Source organism: Panulirus ornatus, chromosome 34 (assembly GCF_036320965.1).
Source record: "Panulirus ornatus isolate Po-2019 chromosome 34, ASM3632096v1, whole genome shotgun sequence".
Taxonomy (NCBI): Eukaryota; Metazoa; Arthropoda; class Malacostraca; order Decapoda; family Palinuridae; genus Panulirus; species Panulirus ornatus.
The window spans coordinates 9,763,059-9,787,172 of record NC_092257.1 but is presented as its reverse complement, the minus strand read 5'-3'; the positions used below and the strand labels follow the sequence as shown (position 1 = coordinate 9,787,172).

At 41.1% G+C, this 24,114-nt stretch overlaps 1 protein-coding gene across 1 annotated transcript in view; it reads right to left on the bottom strand.

Annotated features, from left to right (window-relative positions):
* Positions 1-317: 317 nt before the first annotated feature.
* Positions 318-24,114, bottom strand: part of LOC139759819 (transducin beta-like protein 2) — a 296,157-nt gene continuing 272,360 nt past the window's right edge. Inside the window, exons 7-8 of the mRNA XM_071682309.1 lie at positions 18,274-18,383; positions 318-898 (exon numbers count right to left, since the gene is read on the bottom strand). Of these exons, the coding sequence (XP_071538410.1) occupies positions 776-898; positions 18,274-18,383 (233 nt within the window). The 3' untranslated portion in view covers positions 318-775. The remainder of the gene's footprint in view (positions 899-18,273; positions 18,384-24,114) is intronic.

The following is a 24,114-nucleotide window of genomic DNA, read 5'->3' as shown; positions in this document are numbered from 1 at the left end:
GCAAGGTCCAAATAAATATCATCAACAGTAATTGCCAATGTAACATGACCCTACAGAGTTCTTCAAATACCTCTTCAATACAGAAATGTTCTGTACCTCCATATTATCCAAACTACCATATCTACTTGTGATAAAACATCTTTAACAACTACACCCTATATAGCTTTGATTACCGCCTACAAGGCATTTTTCTCTGGGAACAAAGCGGAAAATATTGTAAATAAGATAAGAGATGTATGAGAGTGGATGAAACAACTGAATCAGGAATTACAACTTAACACTCCAGTAATTAATGTTTACCTAATAACACCATGAACACCATATCACACCTTTATTTTGTTTTTGTTTGATAATGAGAATTGACATGGGATAAATAATATTTTCTCTCACTGTAAAGGTTTAGAGAAGGCACCACTGACAGTGACCACTAAATTGACAGATGTACTGATTAGCCCACCAAATGCTAAGGATACTGAAGGTGATAAAAGTCCTCTTGTTGACCAGGAACTATCTAACCTTTCCAGTATTTCCCGAGATAATAAATGTTCTAATCAATGAAGCAACTGGACATTCCATTTTTATCAGACTTCCTTTGAGGATTAGGTCAACTCTTCACAAGCTAAGATAATGTAACTGGCAGTGCTTGGCTTCAACTCATCTTTAAAAAGTTGCATAATATAGAGAAAAAAATTTGTTTGAGCCTATAAATTGTTGTAAAATCTTGTACATCATCAGGAATTGCACATCATATGAAACAGCTGTTGCAAGTGCTTCACTACTTTGTCTTGCGAATAACTTTCTTAATGTTTTGAAGGGCTTTTTTAGCATCCTTGATCTGCTGATCTAAACGTTCCCGCATAGTCGAATTTGTTGCTTGTCGAAGATTCTGTTGTAAGTCCTGTAAAGATGAAATATTCAATATAAAATATATATGCATAAATCAACAGAAATGAAAAAAGAGAAAATACATGTCAAAGCTTTGACTAATGATGCTGGCAAAAGTATGTGTTATTCTTTGACTCTTAATGATAAGCTGGCTCCAAAATAAAAACAAATGGACACAATGAGTTTGCCTTCAACATGGCAATTGTTAATCAAAATAAGACCAAAAAGGGACCAAAATTACTTAAACTATTGAAAAAACTAAAGGCAGCCTGTATCACATCACCTTTTACTTCATCTTTCAGATATTAATCCTCTTAAAACTAATCTTATCTTACCCTTTAAAAAAATTCTTATCAATTGACCTCATATACATGTTAGTGATACAACCCCTTGAGGTACCAATACTAGACTGTATGTTAAACTTACCATATTATTCTGATAAACTCCTCATCTTGCCTATATGCATTAAGCTAGATCGTGTGTCCTCTTATTATCCTAAATTCATCTTATTTTACAACAAGGAGTTTAATACTCCTAATGTAATCTAAAAGAATCCTAAAACATACTTTGTCAATTTCCCAAATAAGACATTTCATTCTTCTGCAAGTTCCCATACTGGCCAACATCAATGTATCAGATTTAAGCTTTAAACAGATTGAACTCAGGACCCCATCAGATTAAGCTTAGGATTTCCAAAAAATTTCTGTAAGAAATTCATTACATCGGGAATTTAGTCTAGTGAGGTAAGGAACAATTTGACTGAGTTAGGGATGTAATGGACTAGTCCATTAGTTCCTGATGTCAGTATGGGTTTGCTTGTCCTCAAGTTAGGAAACTGGTTACAGAACAACATAGGACTGCCTGCAGTAAATCTTCTTGATGCACATTTACATGCGATGTTCTCACTACTTGATTTTACACTTATTTGCTGTATCTTAACAATGCAGTATCAGTTTCAGTACATTCAGGCTTATAAAGATGATCTAAGAAGAAATTTCAAGATGCAGCAAGACCAGCTTGGTCCTTCCAGGCTAGTTTGAGATCAGTGCACACTTAGTCAAGACAAAAATAACACAGTGGCCATGTTCTCATGCGATTGCAGTGTTTTTTGTGGTAAAAAGGCCTGCTTTTTTTGTAATACACCATCGGAAATAAGAGTCATAGTATAGTTGCATGTGCCAAGAGGTCCAGGAAACACCTAAGTATTGCTGAAAAACTGAAAATTATTGAGTACTCTGAGCATAGAGAGAGTCGCTCCTGCCTCACGCAGGATTACTGATACAATAAAAGTACATCTTATAGCATTATCAAGGCCAAAGCAAAAAGAAAGAAGTTTCCTAATGCTCAGAAAGGTGGCCTTTCCTCTTCTAGAAAATTTCTGAGAAAGGACAAGCACAAGGAACTTAACATGGTGTTTTTAAAAGGTACCAGCAGTACTGTGCAGTACCTCTGCAGTTTCTCAGATGAATCAGCCACCAGAGCTGTATCATCAGTGAACAACAACTAACTCACTTCCCAGGCCCTCTCATCCACAACAGACTGCATACTCACCCTTCCCTCCAAAACTCTTGCATTTACCTCCATAACCACCACATCTACACACAAATTAAACAACCATGGAGACATCACACACCCCTGCCACAAACCGACATTCACTGGGAACCAATTGTTCTCCTCTCTTCCTACCCATACACATACTATACATCCTTGTTTAAAATTTTTCACTGCTTTTAGCAACTTACCTCCCATACCATATACTCTTAAAACCTTCCATAAAGCATCTCTATCAACCTTAACATGTGCTTTCTCCAATTCCATAAATGCTACATACAAATCCATCTGGTTTTGTAAGCATTCATAATATACATTCTTCAAAACAAACACCTGATCCACACATCCTCTACCACTTCTTAAACCACTCTGTACATGCCTATACCCTCTTAATTAATATCCTCCCATCCAGTCTTTCAAGAATACTCAAACTTATGTCTCAGTAGTTAGAACATTCACCTTTATCCCCTTGCCTTTGTACAAAGGCACTATGCATGTATTCCGCCAATGCTCAGGCACTTCGTCATGATCCATATATACAATGAATATCCTTACCAACCAATCAACAACATAGTCACTCCCATCCCCTTTTTTTAAAATAAATTCCACTGCAATACCGTCCAAACATGCTGCCTTGCTGGATTTCATCTACCGCAAAGCTTCCATTACCTCTTCTCTCTTTACCAAACCATTCTCCCTGACCCTCTCACTTCGCACACAACCCTAACCAAAACACCCTATATCTGCCACTCTATCATCAAACACATTCAGCAAACCTTCATAATACTCACTCCATCTCCTCACCTCATCACTTGGTATTACCTCCCCACTTGCCACCTTTGCCGATGTTCTAATTTGTTCTCTTGTCTTACGCACATTACTTACCTCCTTCCAAAACATCTTTTTTTTTCATTTTATTTTGCTTTGTTGCTGTCTCCCGCGTTTGCGAGGTAGCGCAAGGAAACAGACGAAAGAAATGGCCCAACTCAACCCCATACACATGTATATACATACACATCCACACACGCAAATATACATACCCATGCATCTCAATGTACACATATATATACACACACAGACACATACATATATACACATGCACACAATTCACACTGTCTGCCTTTATTCATTCCCATCGTCACCTCGCCACACATGGAATACCATCCCCCTCCCCCTCATGTGTGCGAGGTAGCGCTAGGAAAAGACAACAAAGGCCCCATTCGTTCACACTCAGTCTCTAGCTGTCATGCAATAATGCCCGAAACCACAGCTCCCTTTCCACATCCAGGCCCCACACAACTTTCCATGGTTTACCCCAGACGCTTCACATGCCCTGATTCAATCCACTGACAGCACGTCGACCCCAGTATACCACATCGATCCAATTCACTCTATTCCTTGCCCACCTTTCACCCTCCTGCATGTTCAGGCCCCAATCACTCAAAATCATTTTCATTCCATCTTTCCACCTCCAATTTGGTCTCCCACTTCTCCTCCTTCCCTCCACCTCCGACACATATATCCTCTTGGTTAATCTTTCCTCACTCATTCTCTCCATGTGCCCAAACCATTTCAAAACCCTCTTCTGCTCTCTCAACCATGCTCTTTTTATTTCCACACATCTCTCTTACCTTTACCTTACTTAATCAAACCACCTCACACCACATATTGTCCTCAAACATCTCATTTCCAGCACATCCATCCTCCTGCGCACAACTCTGTCCATGCCCACGCCTTGCAACCATACAACATCGTTGGAACCACTATTCCTTCAAACATAACCATTTTTGCTTTCAGAGACTATGTTCTCGACTTCCACACATTCTTCAAGGCTCCCAGGATTTTCGCCCCCTCCCCCACCCTATGATTCACTTCCGCTTCCATGGTTCCATCCGCTGCCAGATCCACTCCCAGATATCTAAAACACTTTACTTCCTCCACTTTTTCTCAATTCAAACTTACCTCCCAATTGACTTGACCCTCAACCCTACTGTACCTAATAACCTTGCTCTTATTCACATTTACTCTTGACTTTCTTCTTTCACACACTTTACCAAACTCAGTCACCACCTTCTGCAGTTTCTCACATGAATCAGCCACCAGCGCTGTATCATCAGCGAACAACAACTGACTCACTTCCCAAGCTCTCTCATCCCCAACAGACTTCATACTTGCCCCTCTTTCCAAAAACTCTTGCATTCACCTCCCTAACAACCCCATCCATAAACAAATTAAACAACCATGGAGACATCACACACCCCTGCCACAAACCTACATTCACTGAGAACCAATCACTTTCCTCTCTTCCTACACGTACACATGCCTTACATCCTCGATAAAAACTTTTCACTGCTTCCAACAACTTGCCTCCCACACCATATATTCTTAGTACCTTCCACAGAGCATCTCTATCATATGCCTTCTCCAGATCCATAAATGCTACATACAAATCATTTGCTTTTCTAAGTATTTCTCACTTACATTCTTCAAAGGAAACTCCTGATCCACACATCCTCTACCACTTCTGAAACCATACTGCTCTTCCCCAATCTGATGCTCTGTACATGCCTTCACCCTCTCAATCAATACCCTCCCATATAATTTACCAGGAATAGTCAACAAACTTATACCTCTGTAATTTGAGCACTCACTCTTATCCACTTTTTATTCTCTTATCCCCTTTTTATTCTCCCTAAAATCTAATGATACTCTCTCACCCCAACTCTCATTTGCCCTCTTTTTCACCTCTTGCACCTTTCTATTGACCTCCAGCCAATTTCATTCATATATCTTCCAGCCATCTGCACTACTTCCTTGCAAGTATCATCCAAACGCCTCTCTTTTCTCTTTCACTAACAATCTTACTTCTTCATCCCACCAATCACTACCCTTTATAATCTGCCCACCTCCCACCTTTCTCATGCCACATGCATCTTTTTCGCAAGCCATCACTGCTTCCCAAAATACATCCCATTCCTCACCCACTCCCCTCATGTCATTTTCTCTCTCCTTTCACCATTCTACACCCAATCTCTCCCGATACTTCCTCACACAAATCTCCTTTCCAAGCTCATTTACTCTCACCACTCTCTTCACCCCAACATTCTCTCTTCTTTTCTGGAAACCTCTATAAATCTTCACCTTTGCCTCTGCTCTCAGCACATTAACATCCAAAAGTCTCTCTTTTACATGCCTATAAGTTACACGTAATTCAGTTACGCCCTCTGACCATCTCTCATACTCACATACGTATACTTATGTACATCTCTTTTCAAATCAGGTATTCCCAATCACCAGTCCTTTTTCAGCACACAAATCCACAAGCTCTATCAAGTACTCTATCAAGTACTTCCACAACTCCTATTTCAGGAGTAGTGCTAATCCTTCCTTTGCTCTTCTCCTCTCACTAACCCCTGACTTTACTCCCAAATCATTCCTAAACCACTCTTCCCCTTTACCCATGAGCTTCGTTTCACTCAAAGCCAAAATATCCAGGTTTCTTTCCTCAAACATACTACCTATCTCTCCTTTCTTCTCATGTTGGTTACATCCACACACATTTAGAGCGGTCTCTGCATGACTCCTGTTTCCCCTTTTAGAAATTTAAATACAATGAAGGGGGTTTCCAGCCCCCAGCTCCAGCCCATTTAGTCGCCTTCTACAACACGCGGGGAATACATGGGAAGTATTCTGTCTCCTATTCCAAGGGATAATACATTTCATTTATCTAATTTCATCTATTATACTTAATCGCTGTCTCCCGCATTAGTGAGGTAGTGCAAGGAAACAGACAGGGAATGGCCCAACCCACCCGCATACACATGCATAAGTGCCCACACACACACACACACACACACATATACATACACATACCTTTCAATTTTTTTTTTTTTTTTTTTGCTTTGTCGCTGTCTCCCGCGTTTGTGAGGTAGCGCAAGGAAACAGACGAAAGAAATGGCCCAACCCACCCCCATACACATGTATATACATACGTCCACACACGCAAATATACATACCTACACAGCTTTCCATGGTTTACCCCAGACGCTTCACATGCCCTGATTCAATCCACTGACAGCACGTCAACCCCAGTATACCACATCGATCTAATTCACTCTATTCCTTGCCCTCCTTTCACCCTCCTGCATGTTCAGGCCCCGATCACACAAAATCTTTTTCACTCCATCTTTCCATCTCCAATTTGGTCTCCCACTTCTTCGTTCCCTCCACCTCCGACACATATATCCTCTTGGTCAATCTTTCCTCACTCATTCTCTCCATGTGCCCAAACCATTTCAAAACACCCTCTTCTGCTCTCTCAACCACGCTCTTTTTATTTCCACACATCTCTCTTACCCTTTCATTACTTACTCAATCAAACCACCTCACACCATATATTGTCCTCAAACATTTCATTTCCGACACATCCACCCTCCTCCGCACAAGCCTATCTATTGCCCATGCCTCACAATCATATAACATTGTTGGAACCACTATTCCTTCACATATACCCATTTTTGCTATCCGAAATAACATTCTCGCCTTCCACACATTTTTCAACGCTCCCAGAACCTTCCCCCCTCCCCCACCCTGTGACTCACTTCTGCTTCCAAGGTTCCATCCACTGCTAAATCCACTCCCAGATATCTAAATTACTTCACATCCTCCAGTTTTTCCTGTTCAAACTTACCTCCCAATTAACTTGTCCCTCAACCCTACTGAGCTTAATAACCTTGCTCTTATTCACATTTACTCTCAGCTTTCCACTTTCACACATTTTACCAAACTCAGTCACCAACCTCTGCAGTTTTTCACCCGAATCACCCACCATAGCTGTATCATCAGCAAACAACAATTGATACTTCCCAAGCCCTCTCATCTACAACAGACTGCATACTTGCCCCTCTCTCCAAAACTCTTGCATTCACCTCCCTAACCACCCCATCCACAAACAAATCAAACTGCCATGGAGACATCAAACACAGGGAAATGAAACATGATAACTACCCAAGGGCACTTTTGTGTAATGATCACATCATCAGGGGAGATGCGAGAAAGAAATATAATAGTCAGCTGATATACAACACAGAGATGTAGCTAGGATGCCATTTGGTAAACAAATGACTACCTGAACGGAGGTCAGGTGTGTTCAAGTCTGGCAACATGTGTATCATAAAATTTTACTATGTGAACAAGAAGGGGAATTGTTCACAAATCTTCTCAACAATAAAGCTATCCAATTTATATAGACCTTCATTAATATTAATGTTACAGTTCTTTGTGTACTTGATAATAAAAGATTCAATGATATTTCTCATGGTACAGGAGTTAGAGTTAATAACTGATATGGCATTTCTCCAGTCAATACAATGATCATAATTTTCAAACATGATTAAACAAGGCATTTGATTCTTGTCCTGTTCAAATATTATATTCATGTTGCTTAAGTCTAACAAAAAGATCCTTAACAGTCTGCCAAACATAAAACTTATCACAATTTCTACATGATACTCTATAGATGCATCCTGCAAAACTTTCTGGTGAGTTCTCAAGATGTTCTTTATAGTATTGTCGTTGCTGAAGGCAACATTTACATCAGAGGATATAAGCAATAAGGAAGGTAAAGTAAAATCATTATCGAAAGGGAAAACTAAAAGGTTCTTGGTGTCAAGGGGAGGTTTGAGTTCAACTCTATAAAATTATTTCTTTGCCAACTAAAGGGATCTATCAATGAAAGATCTAGGATACTTTCACTTGGATATAATAAAATACATCTCAAATTCATCACCAATAACCTCTGGATTGCATATATGTAATGCCTGAAGGTACAGACACTGAAATGATGATAATATAACTCTCTCGATTGAGTAAAGTAATAACGGATATATGAGATTGGGTTAGTTTGAAGGAATAGTAGTTCCAATGATATTATATGGTTGCGAGGCATGGGCTATAGATACGGTTGTACAGCGGAGGGTGGATGTGATGGAAATTAAATTTTTGAGGAGAATATGTGGTGTGAAGCGATTTGATCAAGTAAGTAATGAAAGGGTAAGAGAGATGTGTGGTAATAAAGAGAATGTGTGAGATAGCAGAAGAGCATGTGTTGAAATGGTTTGGACACATGGAGGAAATGAGCAAATGCCTTGTTTAATTATGTTAAAAACTATGATCATTGTACTGACTGGAGTAATGCCATCTCAGTTATTAACTCTTAACTCTATTACCATGAGAAATATCACTGAATCTTCTATCATCAAATACACAAAGAATTACAATCTTAATATTAGTGATGGTCTATACAAATTAGATAACTTTACTGTTGATCAAATTTGTAAAATGAGAAGTTTATGAACGCTCATTGTATGTCTTGGACAATCGCATGTTTACCAAATGGTGTTCTAGCTTCATCTCTTCGATGTATATCAACTGACTTATATTTCTCTCTTGTGTCTCCCCTGATGATGTGATTATTACACAAAAGTGCACTTGGGAACTTATCGTGTTTCATTTTCCCCGTGGACTCATCTTGATCACGCGCAAAATTGTGATCCTTTCCAAAATGAGTATATATGTATATGTCTGTGCATGTATGTATGAATGCATGTATGTGAAAGGATGGGTCTTTCTTCGTCTGTTTCCTGGTGCCACCTCACTGACATGGGAAACAGTGATCAAGTATAATAGAAAAAAAAATAAAATATACATATAGTGATAAGTAAAACTAAGGAAATGGGGTGCAGATACGGAGTGTAGTTGTGAGGTATGGTGGTTAGTGATAATCCTGTTTGTGGATGATACTGTGATGTTTGCTGAGAGTGAAGACAGTTGCGGAAGGTTGTAATGTATAAGTGAGTAATCATAGGCAATGTAGATAAGTTAAAGTAAAAAGTTAAGTGATGGTGTTCAAAAGGAAAAAATGAAAGCAAAAATTTTAAAAACCCCAACAGAGTGAGAGAAGATAGGGAACTTAACTCAGTTACAGATACAAGGGGAGAAAGACGGAGGTGACAGAATTCAATTATTTAAAAGCTATTGGGTAAGTTTGATGATATGAAAGGAAAGATAAGGTTGAGAGCAGTACAAGGTAGAAGAGTCATTGGGCCCCTTAACAGAGTAATGAAGGGTACAGGTGTACATATGGAATAAAGAAAGAATTAAGGAATAGCACAGTCCTCTTGACCTCACCAAAGGAGCCAAAACTAGGGCATGGAATGAGTCACAAAGGCTGTGGAAATGAGCAACTTGAGAGAAGCATGTGGTATGATCAGATGGGAGGGTGCATGATAGTTTTGGTATAGCTGGGAATGTAAAGGGAATGAACTGTGGAGTGGCAGAGTGGGCAAAACATACTTTTATTTTCTTTGGAGAGGTTTTTTGGTGAAAAAAAAAAATTTTCATAAGAAACCAACAACATTCCATGTTAAAGTAGTTGCTCTTTCACATAAAAAATATATTCATGAGATGCAAAGTCATGTGATCTAGTTTCCAATACAATTAACTCATATTTTTCCTTACAAAACACGAAGTAATCACAAAATCAGAAATTGGAAATGAGCAGTGCTAAGGATGGTAAACTAAAAAAATTGAATCTCCAGACAATTTCCAAAATTGTTCACCTTCTTGATTAGTTTTCCCAATACTATTTAATTTTTCTATTTTCTTTTATATACCACTGATTAGTACAAGAGTCTACATATGTGACAGTGGTTTTAGAATTTTGCTAGCATGTATAGTTTGGCTATAGGCGATTTCAAAGAAAAACATCCCTGCATACTCATGTAGGGTGCTGTTCCACTACAAACTGGAAACATACAATAACATAATCTTTGTAGTATTACACATACAATAAAAACTTTATTTCAAAACAATCTTACTTCTTGGAGTAATGTTCTATGCATGATAGAGTTGCAAAAGAAGTGGTTGGTTGGGAGGTGGTGATAAGGTAGGAAGGACTATATAGTTGCACCATTTACAAATGCTGCGCACTACTTGGGCCTGACTGAGAAGAGGCAGGAAGTGAGACAATCATAATGTTTGTCTGCCCTGTAATATCCCCTAAACTCCAAGCACAGCTAACAAAAACCCAAAAAACAAACTCGAGCATATATTCACCAAAATAATATTCAGTCATCACTATCATCCTCAGAGTAGGATTTCCAGTTTAATAAGATATCATCAAGTTCATCAACTAAGCCAATGACCCAACATTGTCCATATGCACATACATAGTGGGGCATCGTAACAGGGTTGAACAAATATGATGTATCTTTATTTATTACACTTTGTCACTCTCTCCCGCATAAGCAAGGTAGCGCAAGGAAACAGACGAAAGAATGGCCCAACACACCCACATACACATGCATATACATACACATCCACACACGCACATATACATACCTATACCTCTCAACATATACATATATATACACACAAAGACATATACATATATACACATGTACATAATTCATACTGTCTGCCATTATTCATTCCCGTCGCCACCCCGCCACACATGAAATGATAGCCCCCTCCCCCCTCATGTGTGTGAGGTAGCGCTAGGAAAAGAAAACAAAGGCCACATTCGGTCACACTCAGTCTCTAGCTGACATGTATACTGCTCTGAAACCACAGCTCCCTTTCCATATCAAGGCCCCACAAAACTTTCCATGGTTTACCCCAGACGCTTCACATGCCCTGGTTCAATCCATTGACAGCTCGACAACCCCGGTATACCACACTGTTCCAATTCACTCTATTCCTTCCATGCCTTTCACCCTCCTACATGTTTAGGCCCCAATCACTCAAAATCTTTTTCACTCCATCTTTCCACCTCCAATTTGGTCTCCCACTTCTCCTAATTACCTTCACCTCTGACACATATATCCTCTTGGTCAACCTTTCCTCACTCATTCTCTCCATGTGACCAAACCATTTCAAAACACCCTTTTCTGCTCTCTCAACCACACTCTTATTATTACCACACATCTCTCTTACCCTTTCATTACTTACTCGATCAAACCACCTCACACTACACATTGTCTTCACGCATCACATTTCCAACACATCCACCCTCCTCCACACAACTCTATCTATAGTCCATGCCTCGCAAACATATATAATTGTTGGAACCACTACTCCTTCAAACATACCCATTTTTGCTTTCCAAGATAACGTTCTCAACTTCCATACATTTATCAACGCTCCCAGAACTTTCGCCCCTTCCCACATCCTATGATTCATTTCCAGCTTCCAGGGTTCCATCCACAGCCAAATCCACTCCCAGATATTTAAAACACTTCACTTCCTCCAATTTTTCTCCATTCAAACTTACCTCCCAATTGACTTGTCCCTCAACCCTACTGTACCTAAAAACCTTGCTCTTATTCACATTCACTCTCAGGTTTCTTCTTTCGTACACTTTACCAAACTCAATCACAAGCTTCTGCAATTTTTCACCCAAATCAGCCACCAGCACTGTATCATCAGTGAACAACAACTGACTCATTTCCTAAGCTCTCTCATCCACAACAGACTGCATACTCGCCCCTCTTTCTAAAACTCTTGCATTCACCTCCCTTACAACCCCATCCATAAACAAATTAAACAACCATGGAGACATCACGCACCCCTGCCGCAAGCCAACATTCACTGAGAACCAATCACTTTCCTCTCTTCCTGCCTTACATCCTCTATAAAAACTTTTCACTGCTTCTAACAACTTGCCTCCCACACCATATAAACAGGAGTCACGCGGGGAGTGCTCATCCTCCTCGAAGGCTCAGATTAGGGTGTCCAAACGTGTGTGGATGTAACCAAGATGAAAAAAAAGGAGAGATAGGTAGTATGTTTGAGGAAAGGAACATGAATGTTTTACCTCTGAGTGAAACGAAGCTCAAGGGTAAAGGAGAAGAGTGTTTTGGGAATGTCTTGGGAATAAAGTCAGGGCTGGTGAGAGGATGAGAGGAAGGGAAGGAGTAGCACTACTCCTGAAACAGGGGTGGTGGGAGTAAGAGATAGAGTGTAAGAAAGTAAACTCTAGATTGATACGGGTAAAACTGAAAGTGGATGGAGAGATATGGGTGATTATTGATGCATATGCACCTGGCCATGAGAAGAAAGATCATGAGAGGCAAGTGTTTTGGGAGCAGCTGAGTGAGTGTTAGTAGTTTTGATGCAAGAGACCAGATTATAGTGATGGATGATTTGAATGCAAAGGCGAGTAATGTGGTAGTTAAGGGAATAATTGGTGTACATGGGGTGTTCAGTGTTGTAAATGTAAAAGGTGAAGAGCTTGTAGATTTATGTGCTGAAAGAGGACTGGTGACTGGGAACACCTGGTTTATAAAGAGAGATATACATAAGTATACGCATGTAAGTAGGAGAGCTGGCCAGATAGCGTTATTGGATTACGTGTTAATTGATAGGCGCGTGAAAGAGAGACTTTTGGATGTTAATGTGCTGAGAGATGCAACTGGAGGGATGTCTAATCATTATCTTGTGGAGGGGAAAGTGAAGATTTGTAGAGGTTTTCAGAAAAGAAGAGAGAATGTTGGGGTGAAGAGAGTGGTGAGAGTAAAGTGAGCTCGGGAAGGAGACTTGTGTGTGGAAGTACCAGGAGAGACTGAGTACAGAATGGAAAAAAGGTGAGAACAAAGGACGTAAGGAGAGTGGGGGAGGAATGGGATGTATTTAGGGAAGCAGTGATGGCTTGCGCAAAAGATGATTGTAGCATGAGAAGCGTGGGAGGTGGGCAGATTAGAAAGAGTAGTGAGTGGTGGGATGGAGAAGTAAGATTATTAGTGAAAGACAAGAGAGAGGCATTTGGACAATTTGCTGGGAACTAATGCAAATGACTGGCAGAAGTATAAAAGAAAGAGGCAGGAAGTCATGAGAAAGGTGCAAGAGGCAAAAACAGAGGGCAAATGAGAGTTGGGGTGAGAGAGTATCATTAAATTTTAGGGAGAATAAACAGATCTTTTGGAAGGAAGTAAATAATGTGCATAAGACAAGGGAACAAATGGGAACATCAGTGAAGGGGGCAAATGGGTGGTGATAACAAGTAGTGGTCATGTGAGAAGGAGATGGAGTGAATATTTTGAAGGTCTGTTGAATGTGTTTGATGATAGAGTGGCAGATACAGGGTGTTTTGGTTGGGGTGGTGTGCAAAGTGAGAGGGTTAGGGAGAATGATTTGGTAAACAGAGTAGAGGTAGTAAAAGTTTTACAGAAGATGAAAAGCCGGCAAGGCAGCAGATTTGGATGGTATTGCAGTGGAATTTATTAAAAAAGGGGGGTAGCTGTATTGCTGACTGGTTGGCAAGGTTATTCAATGTATGTATGACTCATGGTGAGGTGCCTGAGGATTGGCGGAATGCTTGCATAGTGCCATTGTAAAAAGGCAAAGGGGATAAAAGTGATTCCTCAAATTACAGAGGTATAAGTTTGTTCAGTATTCCTTGGAAATTATATGGGAGGGTATTGGCATGTACTGAGCATCAGATTAGGGAAGAGCAGTGTGGCTTCAGAAGTGGTAGAGGATGTGTGGATCAGGTGTTTGCTTTGAAGAATGTATGTGAGAAATACTTAGAAAAGCAAATGGATTTGTATGTAGCATTTATGAATCTGGAGAAGGCATATGATAGAGTTGAGAGAGATGCTCTGTGGAGGGTATATATGATGTGTCATGTTATAATAGCCTACATATCCTGAAATATCCTAAATATCCCTGGGGATAGGGGAGAAAGAATACTTCCCACAAATTCCTCACGTGTCGTAGAAGGCAACTAAAGGGGATGGGAGCGGGAGGCTAGAAACCCTTCCCTCCTTGTACTTTAACTTTTCAAAAAGGTAAACAGAAGGAGTCACACAGGGAGTGCTCATCCTCCTCGAAGGCTCAGATTAGGGTGTCTAAATGTGTGTGGATGTAACCAAGATGAGAAAAAAGGGGAGATAGGTATTATGTTTTAGGAAAGGAACTTGGATGTTTTGGCTCTGAGTGAAATGAAGCTCAAGGGTAAAGGGGAAGAGTGGTTTGGTAATGTCCTGAGAGTAAAGTCAGGGGTTAGTGATAGGACGAGAGAAAGGGAAGGAGTAGCACTACTCCTGAAACAGGAGTGGTGTGAGTATGTGATAGAGTGTAAGAAAGTAAACTCTAGATTGATACGGGTAAAACTGAAAGTGGATGGAGAGAGATGGGTGATTATTAGTGCATATGCACTTGGGCATGAGACAAAAGATCATGAGAGGCAAGTGTTTTGGGAGCAGCTGAGTGACTGTATTAGTAGTTTTGATGCATGAGACCGGGTTATAGTGATGGTTAATTTCAATGCAAAGGTGAGTAATGTGGAAGTTGAGGGAACTATTGGTGTACATGGGGTGTTCAGTATTGTGAATGAAAATGGTGAAGAGCATGTAGATTTATGTGCTGAAAAAGGAATGGTGATTGGGAATACCTGGTTTAAAAAGAGAGATATACATGAGTATACGTATGTAAGTAGGAGAGATGGACAGAGATCGTTATTGAATTAAGTATTAATTGATAGGCACACGAAAGAGAAACTTTTGGATATTAATGTGCTCAGAGGTGCAAATGGAGGGATGTCTGATCATTATCTTGAGGAGGTGAAGGTGAAGATTTGTAAAGGTTTTCAGACAAGAAGAGAGAATGTTGGGGTGAAGAGATTGGTGAGAGTAAGTGAGCTTGGTGAAAGAGACTTGTGCGAGGAAGTACCAGGAGAGACAGAGTGGAAAAAGGTGAGAACAAAGGACGTATGGGGAGTGGGGGAGGAATAGGATGCATTTAGGGAAGCAGTGATGGCTTGTTTTGGTCGAGGTGGTGTGCAAAGTGAGAGGGTTAGGGAAAATGATTTGGTAAACAGAGAAGAGGTAGTAAAAGCTTTGCGGAAGATGAAAGCCAGCAAGGCAGCGGGTTTGGATGGTATTGCAGTGGAATTCATTAAAAAAGGGGGTGACTGTATTTTTGACTGGTTGGTAAGATTATTCAATGTATGTATGAGTCATGGTGAGGTGCCTGAGAATTGGCGGAATGCTTGCATAGTGCCATTGTACAAAGGCAAAGGGGATAAAAGAGAGTGCTCACATTACAGAGGTATAAGTTTGTCGAGTATTCCTGGGAAATTATATGGGAGGGTATTGATTGAGAGGGTGAAGGCATGTACAGAGCACCAGATTGGGGAAGAGCAGTGTGGCTTCAGAAGTGGTAGAGGTTGTGTGGATCAGGTGTTTGCTTTGAAGAATGTATGTGAGAAATACTTAGAAAAGCAAATGGGTTTGTATGTAACATTTATGGATCTGGAGAAGGCATATGATGGAGTTGATAGAGATGCTCTGTGGAAGGTATTAAGAATATATGGGGTGGGAGGTAAGTTGTTAGAAGCAGTGAAAAGTTTTTATCGAGGATGTAAGGTATGTATACGTGTAGGAAGAGAGGAAAGTGATTGGTTCTCAGTGAATGTTGGTTTGCGGTAGGGGTGCGTGATGTCTCCATGGTTCTATGACTTGTTTATAGATGGTGTTGTTAGGGAGGTGAATGCAAGAGTTTTGGAGAGATGGGCAAGTATGCAGTCTGTTGTGGATGAGAGAGCTTGGGAAGTGAGTCACTTGTTGTTCGCTGATTCAGGATGATTCAGGTGAGAAACTGCAGAAGCTGGTGACTGAGTTTGGCAAAGTGTGTGAAAGAAGAAAGCTCAGAGTAAATGTGAATAAGGGCAAGGTTATTCAGTACAGTAGGGTTGAGGCACAAGTCAACTGGGAGGTAAGTTTAAATGGAGAAAAACTGGAGGAAGTAAAGTGTTTTAGATATCTGGGAGTGGATTTGGCAGTGGATGGAACCATGGAAGTGGAAGTGAATCATGGAGGGGTGGGGGCGAAAGTCCTGAGAACACTGAAAAATGTAAGGAAGTCGAGAACGTTATCTTGGAAAGCAAAAATGGATATGTTTGAAGGAATAGTGGTTCCATCAATGATATATGGTTGCGAGGCTTGGGCTATAGATAGAGTTGTGTGGAGGAGGGTGGATGTGCTGGAAATGAGATGTTTGAGGACAATATATGGTGTGAGGTGGTTTGATCGAGTAAGTAATGAAAGGGTAAGAGTGATGTGTGATTATAAAAAGAGTGTGGTTGAGAGAGCAGAAGAGGGTGTTTTGAAATGGTTTGGTCACATGGAGAGAATGAGTGAGGAAAGATTGACCAAGAGGATATATGTGTCAGAGGTGGAGGGAACGAGAAGTGGGAGACCAAATTGGAGGTGGAAGGATGGAGTGAAAAAGATTTTGAGCGATCGGGGCCTGATCATGCAGGAGGGTGAAAGGCATGCAAGGAATAGAGTGAATTGGAACGATGTGCTATACCAGGGTCGACATACTGTCAATGGATTTAATCAGGCCATGTGAAGCATCTGGGGTAAAGCATGTAAAGTTTTTTGGGGCCTGGAATCGAAAGGGAATCCATGACAGCTTGAGACTTAGTGTGAACAAATGTGGCCTTTGTTGTCTTTTCCTAGAGCTACCTCATGCACATGTGGGGGGAGGGAGTTGTTATTTCATGTGCAGCGGGGTGGCAACAGGAATGAATAAGGGCAGACAGTATGAATTATATACATGTGTATATGTGTACATGTCTGTGTGTGTATGTATACGATGAGATGTATTGGGATGTATATGTGTGTGTGTAGACGTGTATGTATATACACGTGTATGTGGGTGGGTTGGGCCATTCTTTCATCTGTTTCCTTGTGCTACCTCGCTAATGCAGGAGACAGCAACAAAGTATAATAAAATAAATAAATATATCCTGAAACATAACACACACTTCTATGACAGCACTTCACAACACTGCTCCACATATATAGATGGGTCAGATACTTATGTTATGCACACAGGGGCATTTTCGCAAAAGACAACTGCAGTTCAAACACAAATGATGGTTACTAGTTTGAACTGATGAAAATCATAAAACATACCAATAAACTCTTCAAAAACACTTATAAACACTTTAAAAACAATCTTACAAGTGAATATTACTGCACAATGGAGGGCAGATGAGTGAAAGGGGCTAGAGAAAATCTATAAAGGGCTAGAGCATAGCACCTTCTGGCATGGCTTCTGAGGCAACTGATGCACTTATGACATTCACTCCATAGGGATGCCATATATCTTAATGAAGTTTGGTCACCATGAGAGAATAGGCTTCCAAGAATGAATTGCCAGAATTTCATGGGTCAGTAGGCATTTCTCGGTTTTAGGTGAACTTCTTTCATCTGAGCCGATGCCAATGTCACTTCAGGTGCAAACTGGACAATACTAGACATTAACACAACAGTCGTGATGCCCAAGGGTGTTAATGCCTTTTAGACATAATTTCACTGACAAGCTTAAGGCAGGTAAAATCTGCTAATGAGAATATACAGTTGATGACAATCATATCGAAAAGATAATGGTCAGGTTTTGGACAGCAGTGGTCATCTGGACATCCTGGTAATGAAATTTGATGCTTTCACTAAAATGAATGATTATGATAAGGAAACTCACTGCTTTCAGGAGAATATTCCACATTTTAGACTACAAAATTGTTAAACACCACAATCAGCAAATCCATTCAAGTCTGAAAAATGTTCCATTTTCTTGGACAACTCATCTTCAGCCTTAGTACCTTAGTGTATCTACAACAAAGTATATTTGTTCAAAAACAACAGCATGGGCAAAACCACCAGCTCCCTCCTTTGCTCAGGTCTAATCTTAAAATTTTGTGATGGTCTACGAGGGAGGGAAGAGGCTTCAAGAGACAAAGAAGATGTGAAGGTGAGAGATGCATCTTACCTGAATTGTAGCCATGTAGCCAGCTACATTATGGAACACTCGCACATGTCTGTCTCCTAGTGTGAGAACCAATTTGTTGCTTGGGTCAAAAAACAAATCTACAATGTTACCTGAAAAGATTGAATGAATCACCTTTAATATTCATCCTAGAAACTATAATACAGCATCATTTTCAGAACAAATCTACTAAATACCTTATTATTTATTCATTATACTTAATCGCAGTTTCCTGCATCAGCAAGGTAGCAACTTGAAACAGACAAAGAATGAGCAATCGTCTCATATAAATATTTTTTTTTTTTGCTTTGTCGCTGTCTCCCGCGTTTGCGAGGTAGCGCAAGGAAACAGACGAAAGAAATGGCCCAACCCACCCCCATACACATGAATATACATACGTCCACACATGCAAATATAAATACCTACACAGCTTTCCATGGTTTACCCCAGACGCTTCACATGCCCTGATTCAATCCACTGACAGCACGTCAACCCCGGTATACCACATCGATCCAATTCACTCTATTCCTTGCCCTCCTTTCACCCTCCTGCATGTTCAGGCCCTGATCACACAAAATCTTTTTCACTCCATCTTTCCACCTCCAATTTGGTCTCCCTCTTCTCCTCGTTCCCTCCACCTCCGACACATATATCCTCTTGGTCAAGCTTTCCTCACTCATTCTCTCCATGTGCCCAAACCATTTCAAAACACCCTCTTCTGCTCTCTCAACCACCCTCTTTTTATTTCCACACATCTCTCTTACCCTTACGTTACTTACTCAATCAAACCACCTCACACCACACATTGTCCTCAAACATCTCATTTCCAGCACATCCATCCTCCTGCGCACAACTCTATCCATAGCCCACGCCTCGCAACCATACAACATTGTTGGAACCACTATTCCTTCAAACATACCCATTTTTGCTTTCCGAGATACTGTTCTCGACTTCCACACATTCTTCAAGGCTCCCAGGATTTTCGCCCCCTCCCCCACCCTATGATCCACTTCCGCTTCCATGGTTCCATCCGCTGCCAGATCCACTCCCAGATATCTAAAACACTTTACTTCCTCCAGTTTTGCTCCATTCAAACTTACCTCCCAATTGACTTGACCCTCAACCCTACTGTGCCTAATAACCTTGCTCTTATTCACATTTACTCTTAACTTTCTTCTTTCACACACTTTACCAAACTCAGTCACCACCTTCTGCAGTTTCTCACATGAATCAGCCACCAGCGCTGTATCATCAGCGAACAACAACTGACTCACTTCCCAAGCTCTCTCATCCACAACAGACTTCATACTTGCCCCTCTTTCCAAAACACTTGCATTTACCTCCCTAACAACCCCATCCATAAACAAATTAAACAACCATGGAGACATCACACACCCCTCCCGCAAACCTACATTCACTGAGAACCAATCACTTTCCTCTCTTCCTACACGTACACATGCCTTACATCCTCGATATAAACTTTTCACTGCTTCTAACAACTTGCCTCCCACACCATATATTCTTAATACCTTCCACAGAGCATCTCACTCTATCATATGCCTTCTCCAGATCCATAAATGCTACATACAAATCCATTTGCTTTTCTAAGTATTTCTCATATACATTCTTCAAAGCAAACACCTGATCCACACATCCTCTACCACTTCTGAAACCACACTGCTCTTCCCCAATCTGATGCTCTGTACATGCCTTCACCCTCTCAATCAATACCCTTCCATATAATTTACCAGGAATACTCAACAAACTTATACCTCTGTAATTTGAGCACTCACTCTTATCCCCTTTGCCTTTGTACAATGGCACTATGCACGCATTCCGCCAATCCTCAGGCACCTCACCATGAGTCATACATACATTAAATATATGTATATATATTTTCTCCCCTATCCCTAGGGATAGGGGAGAAAGAATACTTCCCACGCATTCCTCATGTGTCGTAAAAAGCGACCAAAGGGGACAGGTGTGGGGGGCTAGAAACCCTCCCCTCCTTGTATTCTAAATTTCTAAAAGGGGAAACAGAGGAAGAAGTCACACAGGGAGTGCTCATCCTCCTCGAAGGCTCAGATTGGGGTGTCTAAATGTGTGTGGATGTACCCAAGATGAGAGAAAAGGAGAGATAGGTAATACGTTTGAGGAAAGGAACCTGGATGTTTTGGCTCTGGATGTTTTGGCTCTGAGTGAAATGAAGCTCAAGGGTAAAGGGGAAGAATGGTTTGGGAATGTCTTGGGAGTAAAGTCAGGGGTTAGTGAGAGGACAAGAGCAAGGGAAGGAGTAGCACTACTCCAGAAACAAGAGTGGTGGGAGTATGTGATAGAGTGTCAGAAAGTAAACTCTAGATTGAGGGTAAAACTGAAAGTGGATGGAGAAAGATGAGTGAACATTGGTGCATATGTACCTGGGCACAAGAAGAAAGATCATGAGAGGCAAGTGTTTTGGGAGCAGCTGAGTGAGTGTGTTAGTAGTGTTGATGCACGAGACCGGGTTATAATGATGACTGACTTGAATGCAAAGGTGAGTAATGTGGTAGTTAAGGGAATAATAGGTGTAAATGGGGTGTTCAGTGTTGTAAATGGAAATGGTGAAGACCTTGTACATTTATGTGCTGAAAAAGGACTGGTGATTGGGAATACCTGGTTTAAAAAGAGAGATATACATAAGTACACATATGTAAGTAGGAGAGATGGACAGAGAGCATTATTGGATTATGTGCTAATTGACAGTTACGTGAAAGAGAGACTTTTGGATGTTAATGTGCTGAGAGGTGCAACTAGAGGGATGTTTGATCATTATCTTGTGGAGGCGAAGGTGAAGATTTGTAGAGGTTTTCAGAAAAGAAGAGAGAATGTTGGGGTGAAGAGAGAGGTGAGAGTAAGTGAGCTTGGGAAGGAGACTTGTGTGAGGAAGTACCAGGAGAGACTGAGTACAGAATGGAAAAAGGTGAGAACAAATGACGTAAGGAGAGTGGGGGAGGAATGAGATATATTTAGGGAAGCAGTGATGGCTTGCGCAAAAGATGCTTGTGGCATGAGAAACGTGGGAGATGGGCAGATTAGAAAGGGTAGTGAGTGGTGGGATGAAGAAGTAAGATTATTAGTGAAAGAGAAGAGAGAGGCATTTAGATGATTTGTGCAGGGAAATAATGCAAATGACTGGGAGATGTATAAAAGAAAGAGGCAGGAGGTCAAGAGAAAGGTGCAAGAGGTGAAAAAGAGGTCAAATGAGAGCTGGGGTAAGAGAGTATCATTAAATTTTTGGGAGAATAAAAAGATGTTTTTGGAGGAGGTAAATAAAGTGCGTAAGATAAAGGAACAAATGGGAACGTCAGGGAAAGGGGCTAATGGGGAGGTGATAACCAATGGTGGTGATGTGAGAAGGAGATGGAGTGAGTATTTTGAAGGTTTGTTGAATGTGTTTGATGATAAGAGAGGCAGATATAGGGTGTTTTGGTCGACGTGGTGTACAAAGTGAGAGGGTTAGAGAGAATGATTTGGTAAACAGAGAAGAGGTAGTAAAAGCTTTGCGGAAGATGAAAGCCAGCAAGGCAGCGGGTTTGGAAGGTATTACAGTGAAATCTATTAAAAAAGGGGGTGACTGTGTTGTTGATTGGTTGGTAAGGTTAGTTAATGTATGTATGACTCATGGTGAGGTGCCTGAGGATTGGCGGAATGCTTGCATAATGCCATTGTACAAAGGCAAAGGGGATAAAAGTGAGTGCTCAAATTACAAAGGAATAAGTTTGTTGAGTATTCCTGGGAAATTATATGGGAGGCTATTGATTGAGAGATTGAAGGCATGTATAGAGCATCAGATTGGGGAAGAGCAGTGTGGTTTCAGAAGTAGAAGAGGATGTGTGGATCAAGTGTTTGCTTTGAAGAATGTATGTGAGAAATACATAGAAAAGCAAATGGATTTGTATGTAGCTTTTATGGATCTGGAGAAGGCATATGATATAGTTGATAGAGATGCTCTGTGGAAGGTATCAAGAACATATGGTGTGGGAGGCAAGTTGTTAGAAGCAGTGAAAAGTTTTTATCGAGAATGTAAGGCATGTGTACGAGTAGGAAGAGAAGAAAGTGATTGGTTCTCAGTGAATATAGGTTTGCGGCAGAGGTGCGTGATGCCTCCATGGTTGTTTAATTTGTTTATGAATGGGGTTGTTAGGGAGGTGAATGCAAGAGTTTTGGAGAGATGGGCAAGTATGCAGTCTGTTGTGGATGAGAGAGCTTGGGAAGTGGTCACTTGTTGTTCGCTGATGATACAGTGCCGGTGGCTGATTCGGGTGAGAAACTGCAGAAGCTGGTGACTGAGTTTGGCAGTGTGAAAGAAGAAAGCTCATAGTAAATGTGAATAAGAGTAAGGTTATTCGGTACAGTAGGGTTGAGGCACAAGTCAATTGGGAGGTAAGTTTAAATGGACAAAAACTGGAGGAAGTGAAGTGTTTTAGGTATCTGAGAGTGGATTTGGTAGCGCATGGAATCATGGAAGCAGAAGTGAATCATACGGTGGGGGAGGGGGCGATAGTTCTGGGAGCATTGAAGAATGTGTGGAAGTCGAGAACGTTATCTTGGAAAGCAAAAACGGGTATGTTTGAAGGAATACTGGTTCCAACAATGTTATATGGTTGCAAGGCGTGTGCTATAGATAGAGTTGTGCAGAGGAAGGTGGATGTGCTGGAAATGAGATGTTTGAGGACAATATGTAGTGTGAGGTGGTTTGACTGAGTGAGTAATGAAAGGGTAGGAAAGATGTGTGGTAGTGTGGTAATAAAAAGAGTGTGGTTGAGAGAGCAGAAGAGGGTGTTTTGAAATGGTTTGGTCACATGGAGAGAATGAGTGAGGAAAGATTGACCAAGAGGATATATGTGTCAGAGGTGGAGGGAACTAGGAGAAGTGGGAGATCAAAGTGGAGGTGGAAAGATGGAGTGAAAATTATTCTGAGTGATCGGGGCCTGAACATGCAGGAGGGTGAAAGGTGTGCAAGGAATAGAGTGAATTGGAACGATGTGGTATACCAGGGTCGACGTGCTGTCAATGGATTGAACCAGGGCATATGAAGCGTCTGGGGTAAACCATGGAAAGTTCTGTGGGGCCTGGATGTGGAAAGGGAGCTGTGGTTTCAGTGCATCATACATGACAGCTAGAGACTGAGTGTGAACGAATGTGGCCTTCGTTGTCTTTTCCTAGCACTACCTCGCGCACATGTGGGGGGAGGGGGTTGTTATTTCATGTGTGGTGGGGTGGCAACGGGAATGAATAAGGGCAGACAGTATGAATTGTGTACATGTGTACATATGTATATGTCTGCGTGTGTATATCTATGTATAGGTTAAGATGTATAGGTATGTATATGTGCATGTTTGGACGTGTATGTATATACATATGTATGTGGGTGGGTTGGGCCATTCTTTCATCTGTTTCCTAGCGCTACCTCGCTAAAGCAGGAGACAGCGACAAAGTATAATAAAATAAATAATGAGGGGGGAGGGGGATGTTATTCCATGTGTGGTGAGGTGGCGATGGGAGTGAGTGGGGGCAGACGGTGTGAATTGTGTGCATGTGTGTGTATGTGTGTGTCTGTGTGTGTTTATGTGTGTGTGCATTGGGGTATATGGGTGTATATGTTTGTGTGTGGGGACGTGTATGTGTGTGCATGTGTGTGGGGGTGGGTTGGGCCGTTTCTTTCGTCTGTTTCCTTGCGCTGCCTCGCGGGCTCTGTGGAAGGTATTAAGAATATATGGTGTGGGAGGAAAGTTGTTAGAAGCAGTGAAAAGTTTTTATCGAGGATGTAAGGCATGTGTACGTGTAGGAAGAGAGGAAAGTGAT